Raw genomic sequence first — 16,391 nt, 5'->3', positions numbered from 1 at the left:
CGCCTGGCGTATGCCACTTCTTTTTCACATCATTTTCTAACCTGTCTATAGAAATCGCTCTAACAGCATATTTCACGTTGACCATCGAAACGGAAATAGTACAAAAGGTTCGTGTGAATCTTTTATATATGCGACTAAAATGAAAAGTAAAATTTAAACGCTATCTACGGCAACACGAGTGTTATTTAACGTAATAGCTAAGTAATTCGCGCTACTAATCGCGTTTTACTTATGCGTAAAATGCTGCCGGCGTACGAGCATATTGTAATTAAGTTTTATACCTTATAAAGATGGCGACAAAGTTAATGATGTTTTAAGAACCTATCTTCACCTTCCACGACTTATTTATTCGACAATTTGTACAAGGACAATACAACTTCATGGTATTTTTTACTCCATAATATTTACATTTTACTTGTTGATAAATAGTGAATCTACGGTAGGTAACAACGCATTGTCTGTTAATATAAATATGAATACATATTTAAAACAAAGGTCGAGTATTTATGTTTCGTTAGTGTATCTTTAAATAACTCAACTATGTTTAACTAACTAACTCAAATAGTTTTTAGGAATTTTTTTTTTTCAAGAAATAAAATAATTTCACATTATATGAATCTAATGTTTATTTTTCGTTTATTTGCAGAGCGTCGTTATGCTTATGTTTCGAGAAGAAAAATCACCAGAGGACGAAATTAAGGCATGGCAGTTCTGGCACGGGAGACAGCATTCAGTCAAACAAAGGATACTCGACGCCGGTGAGTGAACACTATCTATTTGTCGTTCGCGTGCTGCGCGACAATTACAGCGAGTTTATGTAAATAACTTTAATTGGAAAACAATGAACTCTGTGAGCGTAATCGTAAGACGGTAGCTAATGCGGGGTCTCGGAGCACGGTATATACAAAAACATGGTTATCCGTGCTCGAGGCGACACAGAAACATGCGGCAGAAGTTGCGTGCGGCGGCGGCGCTCGGCACGCAGGACCTAATTACCGTGCTGCGGGCGGATAGCCGCGGAGACGACGGCGCGGCTACCCACCATTATGTGTCGTTAGGACATTTGCATAAATAACCCGCCACCACCGCACCGCCGCACCGCCTCCTCCCGACCTATCAATTCCCGACTAAAAATAAACCCCTGGCGCCGTATCTAATGTCGTCTAAACTTCTCCTGTTTCTCCCGCTCGGGTCGTATACCTACGCATTTCATATTAACTAATTAAAATCGAACGTCGCGCTTCCCAGTAATGAAGTTAACTAAACGAAGCGATAGAGATACAGATAGCCGAGTTTATGAACAGAGAATAACAGGAAATCGTAAAATTCGTGGGAAATCTAGCGACGCCGTAGCACCTGTTGAAATTGTCGGCGTAAACTTTAAACATAATATTATGACCGTAGTGAAGACGTCCGCGGCATTGATTGCACGATATATGCTCGCTTGTCTACGGTGAGGAGCCGAGGTATAAGTTAACGTACGATACAGAGGCGCGCGGACATAATTACTGCGATGATATCGGGGAGCGCGCTCATTAGCATGTTAATTGCGCGATGCCTCCCCCTCCGCCCCCCGCACACCGTCTTGCCTTTTGCTATGAAGTCACTAACGTATTATTTGTATTTAATATCGAGGTATTATTTGTATTTGAGCAGTGGGCTAATAAGACATTGACAATATTCACCAGAAACTTATTGATTTCTACTCAATCTTAAACTATTTATTGGTGATAGAGTCGAGACCTGGGGCTTTATTTTTACGCAATACTGTTATAACCGTAAAGACCTTGTCGCACCTTGGCTCCGTCCGGAGAGAGAGAGAAGTGGGTTTGAGAATTCACTTCTTCCACGTGAAATTATTTGAAGGAAGTAGTGCTTAGAGAACATTGGGCTTCTAAACAGTCAGCTTTAAACATTTGGCCTTATCGTTATCCTCGATTGTGTTCGAGATGTATTTGACACGCACTTTTTGAATTATGCTTCATACTGCGAAATATCTACAGATATTTCTGTCATATCCGGATGGTTTATGCGCTCTGCCGGGATCTATATAAGGCGTTGTTTTGTTGTTTCGGGAAATTCCGGTTGATTTAATTTAAAAAGATCTCATTTAAATTGACCATCAAATATACTGTTTCGGCCTCGGCTATTTAAACTTGGATCCGTCCGACCGTCTTGTGTCATTATATCTTACGATAACATTACGATTAACCGTAAATTGAATTGAAACCATGATAAAATACAAACCTATTATGGGTAAAAAGAGAACATTTACATTTGAACGTTGTTTCTAAAATCGACCCCAATTACTATTAAACAAAGTTAGATAAAAGCTTGCGTAATCTCCCTAATGGTCGCTTATTAATCTTCTGACATGCTTATTGAAATAAACAGCGCTGATATATGACACTTTATACAATCTAACATTACTTAACTGAGACTCGTAGCATTTGTAATGAGTGACTCTCCGGCCACAAGCGGTGTCTATAAATTTAATCTCAAGGAAAATAAAAACATGGAAGCCATTAATTCGCGCGGCGGGCCAAGTTTAATGTCAAGGTTTCTAGCTTATCTCGATGTTAGTCAAGTTTTATTTTTTACTTTGTTGTGTTATTATATAGAATAAAATAATGTCTAAACACGAAGGAATTCAGTTGCTCGTGTCCCGTGATAACGACCGAGTTGTGGCCGAATGTTTAAGATATTGGAGTAATAATCTTGTCAGGCAAATCATGAATTAGTTTTGCCTATTTGCATCCAAATTAATAGCATTATTATGTCTGCGAATAGCGTTAATATAATACCTATAATTATTATTCAATAACAAAATGTTGTCATATTATTAAAATTTATTTCAAACTAGACAGTGTTAGTTGCGATAGGTGCTTACCTACATCTATACTAATATTATAAAGCTGAAGAGTTAGTTTGTTTGTTTGAACGCGTTAAAGTCAGGAACTACTGGTCAGATTTGAAAAATTCTTTCATTGTTAGATTGCTCATCTATCGAAGATCGGGAACAAAGCGGATGAAACCGCGCGGCGTCTACAAACCTTATAATAGATATATAAAATTCCATATTTGTAACCAAACTACTCCAAAACGACTTGATCGATTTTTATGATTATTTTAGCGCATAATCGGAAGGTCTAAGAATAATAGTCACAGTCATTACTATTTTTGTATAAAATAAATAATATATATGCCATAACAATGTTTGCTGTGTCAGCTAGTTATCTTTAAAATCGTGGTTCTTCTTTGGTCTTAAAGTGTAAATTTATTTAATACACGGAGTATAAAAACGGTGTAATGGTGGAGACGCAGGACAAATGCAACGAACTTGGGAGCAGCGTCAAGGGCGATACCGGACACCTGTGCGCAGGCGTGTGAAAGCGCGGAGGCTCGCAACCTGCGGGGTGCAGGGAGCGGGGTGCGGGGGGCGGGAGCAGCGCCTGAGCCGCAACGCACCGCGCCTCCGCACAATACCTTCTCCGATTACGTACATGTCTTCTTGTATCGCGTGTCCACAGGCCGTTCCAGGCGGAGGCGGCGCAGCTCCTTGCTTTACCCGCGCACTTCTTTTGTCAGTTTTCGTTCGCTTCACGCTTCACTTATCGTCGATTAGTTCTGTTGATTCCGCCGTTAATTTTTATTACAACAAAATATAAAATCGTTTAATTATTCAATCATCATTACATATAAATAAAATTGAAGTGCTGTCTGTCTGTGATTCCAAAATAAATGTTATATTTGTCTGTCTGTCTGTCAGTTTGTCCAGGATAATTTTTGGAACGGCTAAACGGATTTCACTGGAAGATAGAAGAGGTTCTTGAACAAATATAGGCTACTTTTTATCCCGGAAAAATCAATGGCCTCAGAACCTCGAGATTCGATAAAATACTTCGATACTTAGAAGTAATTAACTAACGGAAAAAATAAAATACAAAAATTAGATTGAAATTATGCAAAGCATGTTTAAGGAGGTGTGAATGTCCATCAATAAATGATATAGGGGAACTCGTAAATTTATAAGAAGCTGTTAAACAATGTGTGGCGCGAGGGCGGGCGGCGTCTCCCGGGCTCGTAAACACGTCATGCGCCCGCACAGATTGCGGGCCCCCTGATAGTTAGGGTTACCAGTTCACTGCGGATTATCTCAGTTGCTAGACATCTAAATATGTAGCTTATTTATTACTAAGATGTTAAATTAGGTTGAAATTATGCAAGGCATGTTTAAGGAGGTGTGAATGTCTATCAATAAATGATATAGGGGCACTCGTAAATTTCCAAGAAGCTGTTAAACAACGTGTGATGTGAACAAGGGCGGGCGGCGTCTCGCCTGATAGTTAGGGTTACCTGTTCTGCGGATTATCGTTCGTTAGACCTCTAAATATGCACTACAGCTAATTCATTATGAAGTTTTTAAAGTTGAATTTCAGTCATAACTCCATGTCGTTCTGGTGTTTCTGACCACAGGACGTTATCAAAGTAAAAAAATCAGTAAAAGTTAAAATCATTTATCAATTAATTTTACAATTTTCATGTTATTATTACTATTGAAAATTATTTTCATGGTACGTATCGTTTTCTAATTTAAAAAAAATATCATATTTATGTGTACAATTATCATTCCCGATACGAAATCGATAACAAAAAACGCGAGGGCGGGCGGCGTCTTAGCTTACTCAAGTAACTTACAAATTGCCATTTTTAAGAATTCATTTTAAAAATGGAATTCTAGAATATAGGCTATCGTGAGTCTTAATTTAGACAATTTCATGTAAAAAGAAATGGTTACCCTAAGAAGCGGTGATAGTGCACCCACGCGCCATCTCTCCGCAAGCCGCGGCGCGATTACTCACTAACGACCACCGCCTGTCCGCTAATGCAACCATCGCACTCCGAACGCAATAAACAGCTGTATGTAACAAAACACAAATCAACACGGTGACTTATTTAAGGCGGTACGCTGATTTACACAAACACTTGCAAATATTGAACGAAGCGTATTGTTTTTTTTTATTTTATTCAATGAGAGTTAGTCCTTGACTGCGATCTTATCTGATGCTTAGCGATACGGAAGTCTAAAATGGCAGCGAACTAACTTGGAAGAAGTACCTATGATGATGGTTTTTTTCAGTATACTAGAATTCTGAAGGGATTTACTTGGTAGTAAGTCTTTGCCGTTAAGGCTAACTAGCTATGGACGATGTCTACCGCAAAACCATATCTGAGGCAATTTAAAAATCATATAAGTACTTAAACTTCCAAATTGACTTAAGTCGGGAATCGAACCTATATTTACCAATAACGTTATCAAGTTCGCCAGAGAGTTGTCAACATGTTTATAATAGCAATTGGAGTATATGCATATTTTAAACATAAAATGCATCATAAAAACGTGATATAAACACTGAGTCATCTCAATGCGCAGGCAATTAAAGCTCGCTACATACGGAACAGGGTTTAAGACGTGATCGGGGCGGCGACGATACGTGGTGTTATGTAAACATGACGTCGCCGTCCTGTCCGTTCCCTGTGACGTATATAGTTTGTATATCATTATCAACCCATATTCGGCTCACTGCTGAGTTCGAGTCTCCTCTCTCTCGAATCAGAATGAATGCATGAATGAATGTTATGCAGACACACGCAGAGAATTAAGAAAACTATATATGGTATGCAGGTTTCCTCTGGATGTTTTTCCTTCACCGTTTGAGACATGTGATATTTAATAATTTCTTTAAGCGCCCATCAATGAAAGGTTGGAAGTGCATGCCTCGGCTGGATTCGAATCTATCGCCCTCCAGAATCGGAGGCAGAGGTTACATCCACTGGACTATCAAGGCTCTATTTTGTAAATAATTTATGTGAAACATTTATCAAAAAATCTGTAGTCCTGTCCTTGAAACGTGAAACACGCCACGTATGCAGCGAGCTTAAGTTGTAAAAACAATACAATATTGCGTTTAACCGTTCAAACAGTGTAGCTACGTAAAGCGACTTGCTATTTGTTAGGTGGGACTGATTGGAATTTAGGTCCGGGCCTGCTAATTGCACGCTAACAGAAATGGAAACATAGCAGTCCCTGATGAATCGATGCTATCACGTGATTATTCACGCCCAGCAAATAAATTTCCGTCGCCGATGACGTATTGTGCGTTGATATCTTAATCGAAATCTCCGCGACCATTAGTACGCAGTTACTCGAAGACAAGATTAATGACAAGCTGTGGGTTTGTTGCAGACACGAAGAACAGCATCGGGCTCGCCGGCTGCATCGAGGAGGTCTCACACAACGCCATCGCTGTCTACTGGAACCCACTGGAGAGTGCTGCTAAGGTAAACACTTGTTTTCATTTCATATTCAGCGATTGTACAGTAACATTACGCTAACTTTGAAGGAGTACCTTTATTTATCGTATGAATAATTACTTACTCCTTCCAGTACTAATTCTAAGTGGTTTATACACAGTAGGTACAATCAATCGCTTTGCGGCTAGCCACAGTCACAGTCTAGCATTAGAGCAATAAACCTTTGCCGATTTAGAAAATATAAAATCTTATGAGTATATTGCACCGAGCGGAAAATCGAACCCAAGGCTTCATAAAATAAAGCTGAAGGAAGAGCTTTTTTGTTCGTTTAATGTGCTAATCTCTGGAACTACTAGTGGAATTATATTTCTTTATATTAGGTAGGTACAATTAATGGTTATATGCTATTTAAGACTATTTATTTATTCAGAGGTGATCAACAATCAGTCACGATTTCGAATGAATCAGAATTCTCAATTAAAATTTTCTAATAATTTACAACGTTTTGTAATTTCTTATGTATGACAAACATATATTAATTTATTTACCTTTAAAAGGTATTTTCATTATTATATTTTCAATGCGTACAATTTTATATTATATTATATATGAACTGGGTCTATAATAATAACAATAACTGTTGATTATGTCTCCAAAGTAGGTAAAAATTCATTGGCAATAAATACCAACAGGCGTATATTAAAGTCAATGTTGTATTCATTAGCTTATTTACAACCATGATCATTATTTATAAATTTAAATTCAGATCATGATTTGATTAAACTTATTAAGGGCTAATTAAAAAAAAAGAGTAAAATCCTATAACCTTATTTGGCCGGACTGCAAATGAAGCAAAAAATTCTCTCGTTTTTGAACGTCGACGAGACAAAGCCACCGGTTTCGGTGAACGGTTTTACTTAAAAATATGTTACGGGAATCTGTAAATACATTTTTTTAAATTATGAGCTTTTTAATTTAAAATAGAATGAGACATTTCTTGAAAAAAAAGCACAATTTACTTCCTTTATTATGGTCAGTAAGATTTTCATTGCTATTCTTTTTTATAAACTCAAATACTCAAAATCCTTTATTCACTTATAAGTATACATAATATCTTTACACGGTTAATAATACAACATCTTTCTCCAACGGTTAAAACTCTAAGGAATAACCTTTATAGGTAGATACCTAATGGAACAACTTGTGTTTATTTACTTCTACTGCACATGCTCAGGGCCACCATTAACGATAATACTCAATATATAATCTAATCAGTATAATTCATGTAGATAGAAATTATAGCTTTAAGGCGTGAAACGGAAATTGTGTGTGTTCCTTGTGTGCCGTTTAAAATTCTAAAATTGGTTTTGGCTCTACCCGGGCATTATTTAACCGTGAATAATCGGTTATCGATATTCATAATTATTTACGATTGCTCGCAACAACCATGGCGGATGCGAGTAGTTTGCGACACAAACTAGTGGATAAAGAGCCTGTGCTAGTTAGACCGTCCTCATTTTATACACTGAAAGTCAGTTTTGCCTCTACTATAATGTATTAGTAACTACAGTAGGTAACTATGGAGTTAGGATCGTAGTGTCTTTAAAAGGTAGGCTTCCTTATTCAGTAAGAACTTTTGTTGAATTTGAGTTAAAAGTAAAGTCGCAAACTTAATGTTACGAGAGTAACAAATTGTTAAGAGTCCATACTTCCAATTTTCAAGTATAAAACGTATTTTTTTCATGTTATCTACAAGATATCATGAGAAATTATGTCTCCAGTCGCCAGACATTTGACTTAATGTCACCTTTCGCTAATAACTCTGAATAATGATTGATATGAAATTTCGAAAAACTATCAATGTTTTTCGAAAGGTTTCTTCAAAACTAGTGGCTGCTTGGACAGTAGTAATTCTTTATGTTTGGAGGGTTGAGGGTATAGTCTAGACTCTTGAAACCTGTTACGTCCCAAGTCCAAATTCCATAATTGCCTTTAGTACTTAACAATGTTATATAGAAGCATTAACAAAGCTTACAAAGAGTTTCTATAAAATAGGGAAGGTCTGGCTATTACAGGTCACGTTATATAGTATGTGCGGGGTATGACAGTGATCGGTAGCGAGTCACACGTTCGCGGGGAGGAAAAATGTAGGGTCATTTGCATAGACCGCAGTTAATGGCGGCCCTGCCTCGTTGCTCTCCCGCCGTTCGCTACGCTATTACACACTTACATCGAACCATCGATAAGTTTCATTAAACTCGGCCGTCACTTAGAGCTTTTTACAATCATCTCAGTTATGACGTCGCACATCCGGTCGTACGTAAGGTGGAGCGATCTCATAAACGCTACGCATGCGATGTTTTCCTCGCACGAATACGTACGCCATAATTATTAGTAGCTGTGTAATTTATACGACGCAAAATAATTGTATTGTATTCGCATAATGAGTGAATATTTTTGTTTGTTTTCAGATCAACATCGCTGTTCAGTGTTTGAGTACGGACTTCAGCAGTCAAAAGGGTGTTAAGGTAGGTTTTGTCCTTACAATATTGCAGTTGTTGTATTTGATAGTCAATAGCCAAAGTCAAAAGTCAAAGTCAAAATTTCTTTATTTCAATTAGCTTAGTTTACTAGCACTTTTGAAACGTCAGATAATATTATGAGATAAGAGTGATACTTGAAGTCAAAAACTTAAAATTAAAGTTACGAGATATGATATTATAAGTAAAACAATGATTAAAAATGTTGTTTCTAATGGCTTCAGGCGACTATTGAAATGGTTTATCAGCTTAGTTCATTAGCCTGTTTAGTAAAAAAGGGGTAACCATTGGTAGCGCGATCTATTCAAGAAGGTAATTTTGCAGAGAAAAGCGAAGGGTGACTAAAAATCGGGCCACTTTTCATATTTAGATAGCCAAGTCAATTATCTACTTCACAGTACGTTAATTGAGTTGGCAGCACAGAAAGTACTTAAATAAATTATATTTTAATGAAATTATGCGTCGTCGCGGTACTGGCGAGAGGTCGATACCCGCGTTGTTGCCTGAGACAACCTGATAACCAGCGAAATGACGTAAGGCCGTGAGCCTCACGTGTAGATTGCTTAGGCCTTCCCGCCGTGTGCTAGCTCACTTAATACCTATTACCTACAATCTTTGTTTAAAAATTCACTGCAGGAAACACTTGTCACTATTATATGTTTGGGCTATAACCCACTATCCTGCTTCGTTATAGGTTGGCGGTGTTGGAACTGAAACAATTACAATCAGATGTTAATGATACTGTCCGAAATCGACGGTTTGAACAGTTCTCTAAGTAGTGCTTTAACACTACTGACTTCTCTAGGCACTTTCTTACAATTTCTCTTAAGAAAAACCCTATGACATTTTCATGAAAATGCTTAGCCATGTCTTTACATATTATGACTGATATTTCTCTATTCCCTCCAACTAGGTAAGTGAAAAACCTGTATAGGTAGATACTACAGTAGTCCAATAACCTTGCATTGTATCGCAGGTCTTTCAGCATTTGAGTCCAAACCCTGTATCCGCTGAACAATTGCGGCTTAATATTATTTGATGCCCCGAGCCTTAGACTACATGATCAGTATCTAAACAGGCTAACCAGCCAGTATTTCCCTAACTATTTCCCAGTTTTTCATTTCAATATTAATACTGCCTATTTCCTCGACGGTTCGCTATTAGCATATTAAATATCACTGCGTAGTGACGCCGCATTGATGACCTCGAACTGACGCAATTAAGACGTTTTACCGTCTCTCGATACATACACGTGCATATTTTTTCCTTTTTCGTAAATTTTGCGCAATTATCCCTTATGTACGTTTATTAAACCGTTTTTTGTTTAAACTCCGATACAGTCATAGATTTTAACCGTGAAACAACGTTGGCAATTTGTTTAAATAGCTCAAAACAAATTATTCAACGAAACAACGATTGTTAATACTATAGTCTATAGTCCAAGCGAAAGCCGACACGGTTATTTGTGATTTAAAGAATAGGCACGACAGTTATCAAATAATACACCATGGGTATAAAGTTACACGATGTTTAATGTGAATTTTCTATTTCCAGGGCTTACCACTTCATATTCAAATTGATACATTCGAGGATCCAAGAGATACGCAAGTTTATCACAGAGGATACTGTCAAATTAAAGTGTTTTGTGACAAGGTAAGACTATTGTATTAGTACATGCTATTAATCAAAAACGTACTTAAATTACGGATAGTTTTATGCATAATAATATATGATCAAATAGCTTTATTATTAATTTGTATCCTTTCCCTTATGTTATTTTTTTTAAATACTGCATATTTTTTATATAACTAATATTCCTTTCCTCTTCAATTAGTCATGATTTTAATGTTAAGAGCAGGTATGATAATAGTCAAACGGGCGAGTCTCCATGACCTGATGAGTCCTTTTATCATTGATAGCTAATAACGTGCACTTTTCTTCTTCTATATTTTAGTAAAATAAAATTAAATACACATTTTAATTTACGTGTCACATTTTAATTAATAAAATTTATTTATTAAAGGGCGCGGAAAGAAAAACGAGAGATGAAGAAAGAAGAGCAGCGAAAAGAAAAATGTCCGCCACGAATAGGAAAAAGCTAGACGAAATCTATCATCCGGTGACAGAACGAAGTGAATTCTACACGATGGCCGACTTAACAAAGCCGCCTGTTTTGTTCAGTCCGGCGGAAGACATAGACAAATTGGCGGGCATGGATATACAAGGCTTTTATGGACACGACGAAGCCGCCCTCGCGGAGGCTCACCTAAAGGGGGCTTCTCCCTTCCTTCTGCACGCGGCGAAACCACAAGCGCCAGCGCTGAAGTTCCACAACCACTTTCCACCAGATGCGCCAGCGTAAGTGACTACCATTACTTGATAAGTATGAACTATAATATGAAAAATAGATTATATTTCTTCATTACACGAACAGATAATCAAACTGACATGAGCTGCATAAGTATAATATATGTCGTCGTGGCTTCATGAGCTGAGTTAAATACCTATATAATCCGGCTCGAAGGACCAAAAATTCATGTTTTTACTGGACTGTATTTTCTGATTAACAACAATTATGATGTCTATGAATGCACGTCGAACGATTATACAATGGTAGCTTTCGACAATGAAACTATAGACGCAACGTACCTATTTAAGTTACACACAATGGATCTAACAGTAAAAGTAGATACCATTAAATGACCGTACATCAATTTAGTATTCTGTAATCCATAGCTAATGTTTCTTCGCAGGTATCGATCCGACGTGGGTGGCTTATCCCCCTACAGCGACAGGAAAGACTCGCTAGAGCTGGAGGTGGTGTTGGGGAAGCGCGCGCGCACGTCGACGCCGCCGCTGAGCGAACGCGTCATGCTTTACGTGCGCCAGGATACTGACGACGTGTACACACCACTGCACGTAGTGCCGCCCACCACGCAGGGCCTGCTGCACGCTGTAAGTGCCCACACAGCCTCGCCTTTCACTGTCAGTGCAACCACTAGTACGATTTCATACTAAGCACGATAATAACGAAACGTAAAAATTACCAATCAATAAGGAATGATGAATTTTAATTGTCTTCGTACATTTAATAAAACTATAGTTCCCAAATTATTTAGATTTGAAAATACAAATATTCAATTTCCATCTAAGATTAATTAAAGATGTATTATTTGTACGTATTCAACGTTTGGTTCGGTCGTGTTTCGTAATGTTCAATCGTACTACTGCTTGCTTGGTGTTTAATGTATGGACCACACAATAATTACCACTTGGCACATCACATTGACCGCGCGACCGGCGGGTCAAAGTTACGTGCCAAGGACTAGCCGCAGAACGCGGCAAGCACGATAATAACCTTGGTGATGTCAGCTAACCGCAGAACACGAGTACACGAGATAGTCTCTCGTCTACTCGTCGTTCGATGTTCGTTTATGAACTTAGAAGTCTGAATGACGTAAACGAAAGGAGTCGAGACGCTTCGTCCCGTAACCGATGTGGCGCTTCATAACCCCGTCTAATACAATCCACACGATCATCATAACTGCATGTCGTAATTAACACACGCGGCCGCCGTACCGGATCCCGCACTCCCGGCGCGACTTACTTTTTTGTTCTTGTCAAACCGCTAGACCGGTTGCGAGCCATCGTTCGATCCGTTAGACGAGACGTCTCGGTTGAAACTCAAAAGGCCCATTGTAATTTGTTTTCTTTTCTCCTCATTTTCAGATTGAGAATAAGTACAAAATTTCAAGTTCGGCAATTAATAATCTTTATCGAAAGAACAAGAAAGGGTAAGTGGTTTTCATTGGCCTCTAAAAGTTTTGTTGGCGCATACCGCCGCCCCGCGTCGAGTCGCCTCGCTTGTTCGGAGGGCGCACTAACTTCACTGCTTGTCGTGAGAGACCCTACGTCGCTTATTTGTATTAATTATCATTACCCTCCCCGAGCCAACCTTAATACTCTTAATTATTGCAAAGGCACTCGTAATATTCCTTACATTAATTGACACAAAATACAGTATTAATCCTAAAATTAGATTGTTAATTAATTTATGTTTCATAACAATAATAATACTTTTAATAAACCGTTAGGTATGTTTAATAATCGTCACATAACGTTTATTGTAGGATTACGGCCAAAATTGACGATGAGATGCTGGCATACTACTGCAACGAGGACTTGTTCCTGCTCGAGGTGCGGCCCGCCGGCGCCAGTGAAGACGAGCCTCTCTACGACATCACCTTCGTCGAGCTGCCTCTTGAACACTAACTCTAGTGAATCCGTAACTCTTCGTATCATTCTCTTTTCTCAACTTGCGCGGGCGTCACATCTAATAAATATATTCTACATAAGATCTATCATAATCAACCTAATGACAGATTGTCTTAGATGATTTATATGTCTAGATAAACGGATTTGTGACACGAATATTAGAAAGTGCTTTTTTTCATTCAATCGTTTAGAAATGAATTATTTAGATACAAACAGAATTTATGAGTATTTATTTGTCAACGTTTAGTCTAGACATGTATGTGATTCGTATCAGTAATATTAGGTCATTTAGCTCGTGCAGGATATTGTTCACCACGCATCACTGTCCGTGTCAAATTACACAGCTCTTTAGAACAAGTTTCATGTGACACGTGGTGCACGTCTAAATTCCGTAACATTCCATTTTAAGTACGCTCATTATTTATAAATAAGGTTGTCTCTAAAGTGTCGATCTCAGATTGAAATTTACTATTAAGGAAACATCACCGTTACGTTAAATATTGATAAAACGCATGTCACAAATAATTTCCGCCGTCTCACAAACGGTGATCGAGACCGTGTTGTATATAATTAATGTCTATCTAATAGTGCCTTATAAAGTTACATGTTACAAGATGGTAATGGCTAAGAAAAGTGATTGTCCTGTTTAGTAGCGTGAACATTGGTTTCTTGGACGACGGTTGTAATGCAATGAAAATTAACTTTCAAAGAAATGCAATGGTCTGCTGCTACATTTTTGTAATTGTGTGTGCCATTCACTCGGATAACATAATATGTACTAGATATATGTAGTTATTGTTTTAACAGGTACCTTTTAATCTTGCCATGATGATAAAATAAGAAATTCTTGTCACAAATGTATTATTGTAGATAGATAAACGTCTACAATAAGGAGAAAAGTAAAGTGCCTTCGTCAAATTAATAATTATTTTTTATCTTTTAATGTAAGTGAGTTAAGTCAAATTAAATGCCATCCACTTTGTTAAGTTTTATGTAAGTAAGTTCGCTTTATAAGCTCGCTCAATTCATTCATCTAGTAAAGTTGATATTAGTTTTAGGCTGTCACAATCACAATGCTGGTTCCGTTCTATAGAAATCTCAACATAATTAACACTGTAATTTAAAGTTTCCACGCAACTTATAAAAAGGCCTTCGGGTTTTATAAATTTTTAATAATACTATTTTAACTATAATTTTAAAACAAATTACTCGTTATCTTGATCAATTATACGAAATAGCATTCGAAACCCATAACGGAATTGATCAATAGAAATAATAAATAGAAGCAATAAACGGAAATTAAAATTTCAAATGAGACACAATCGCTAGTTTGCATAATGTAGGTAAGATACCAACACAGTCGTCATCCACACTCCACACATATTCACGAACAAGTAATCAAGCATTGGAACATTTACATTTTCATCCGCGGGAGTGGTTTGTGTACCTACAGTTTTATTGATTTAATAGATTTCTATATATTATATTTTATGCTTACGATACATAAGTTATCGGGCCATGACAACATAGAATGTGAATAGATTTACTGTTCGAGATTTATTTGTAAGATATGATATAGACAGAATCAATTTTCGAACCGCGCCGATTATTTTAATGTTGAATTCTTACAAAATCGCTCGGTTCATGTTATATGAATTGGTATTACTGACGACATGAAAAATATGTAAGGTTATCTCCACCGATTTAATTCAAAATTCAGAACCAGGTTCTGTTCCTTAAAAGGATTGGTCGTAGACAAAGTCGCCCATGATATTTGTAAGTAACGTGCCTAGTGCGGACGGTTCGATTAACTGCCATATTATGACATAATTTAGAATACTTGATGATTTTAGAGTTAGCAATTTAAGTTTAGGTCATTTTATCGTCACACAACAGGTAGGAATCGAATTTTTATTAGGGTAACGCTATATTTTACGTATTTTATGTATGTAATGTGTTGTTTTGTTTTGTCTCAAGCTGCGCCGCGTCGCGATATCTTCCATATTATGTTGATGTTTTACTCACTCGTTGATGTCTTATCACTTTATATTTTAAGAAATTTGGAATCTCTATTAATGTTATTTTTATGCATTTCATTGCTCAAAGTCTGCATTTACTTCTGGGGTTAGCGGACTCTAAGTACCTACTTACTTACATTTTTATATTATACTTATACGTGTAACGACATAATGATATTTATTTATGTACTTATGGTTATAAATTGTTCAGCTTTAATGTTTACTTTCATTGATGTTAGATCGTGATTCTGAATCTCGTCATAAGTCACAAACGTCAGTAGCAATAAAATACGTAATTCAGTTTAGTAGTTAATGGGCGCGTCCGCGAGGCGTTGCGTCACTGCCAGCGCGCCGGGCCGCCAGTAAGCCTAACATGCGAGCCATGACGTAATATCTAGTGAAGAAGCAATGCCATATTGTTGATCAATAGCGCTGAACCAGAAATATCGCTCTCTCTTTCGTTGCGATATGACTTCTTGTCTTCACGAGATATGTCGTGGATCGCATGTTAGGCGTACAGGAGTGTGCAATGTAAGTGTAGGACGAGGGTAGTTCGCGAAAGTGTCGGGCGAAGAGGGCGCCACGCACGCTGGCGGCGACAGCTCCAAGCGCCTCGCGGAGTTAGTCACACTAGTTATTATACACATCCCGAGAGTGGTCATTCCATTTTCGTTATTAAATTTTAATGAATCTTAATTTTTAAATCGATGAATAGATGTTACGTTATTCTTTTATATGAATATTTGTAAGTTGACATAAAAATATTATTAATATAATTATTTTTATCAAAGTTTATAATCTAAATAAAAATGTTTTTCTTCAAAACATAGTAATGTACATTTGTTTTTTTACACAAGCATGCTCCTTTTTTCCCTTTTACCATGGAATCCCGAACCGTGTGGTTGTTAGTTTATTATTTGAATTAAGTAAGAAAAATGCATAAATAGTAATTGTGCATAGGATTAAATAATTTGTTGCCAATGGTCTAAGATCCGACATTAGATATTATATTTTCATTGTGTCAATGTGAATATTTTCTACCATTTATTTGTTATCCCAAATAAATAACAGATGAGAGTATTTCTTATGCCGGACCTCGTACTACAATTGTAAATTGTTGCTAATGTATGTCGTAAATACATACATTCGAGAAACTGTTTGATAAGAATCTATAAGAACGAATATTAATTATATTATAAAGAGGTAACGTTTGTGAGTTTGTAGGATTGTAGGAAGTAGGTAA

The 16,391-nt window shown here is 37.2% G+C and overlaps 1 protein-coding gene across 5 annotated transcripts in view; it reads left to right on the top strand.

Annotated features, from left to right (window-relative positions):
* LOC112046894 (protein grainyhead) overlaps positions 1-15,977 on the top strand; it is a 126,993-nt gene extending 111,016 nt beyond the window's left edge. For 4 of the 5 annotated variants that reach the window (XM_052882888.1, XM_024083736.2, XM_052882770.1 and 1 more), the window contains 8 exons: positions 647-758; positions 6,248-6,342; positions 8,787-8,843; positions 10,410-10,508; positions 10,879-11,213; positions 11,609-11,810; positions 12,585-12,649; positions 12,986-15,977. In XM_052882888.1, coding sequence (XP_052738848.1) covers positions 647-758; positions 6,248-6,342; positions 8,787-8,843; positions 10,410-10,508; positions 10,879-11,213; positions 11,609-11,810; positions 12,585-12,649; positions 12,986-13,127 — 1,107 coding nt within the window. In that variant the 3' untranslated portion in view covers positions 13,128-15,977. The remainder of the gene's footprint in view (positions 1-646; positions 759-6,247; positions 6,343-8,786; positions 8,844-10,409; positions 10,509-10,878; positions 11,214-11,608; positions 11,811-12,584; positions 12,650-12,985) is intronic. The other variant, XM_024083734.2, reaches the window with a different exon arrangement.
* Positions 15,978-16,391: the final 414 nt, after the last annotated feature.

This window comes from Bicyclus anynana, chromosome 1 (assembly GCF_947172395.1).
Source record: "Bicyclus anynana chromosome 1, ilBicAnyn1.1, whole genome shotgun sequence".
Classification (NCBI taxonomy): Eukaryota; Metazoa; Arthropoda; class Insecta; order Lepidoptera; family Nymphalidae; genus Bicyclus; species Bicyclus anynana.
Note: the sequence above shows the minus strand (reverse complement) of the source record. Positions and strands in the feature narration are given on the sequence as shown.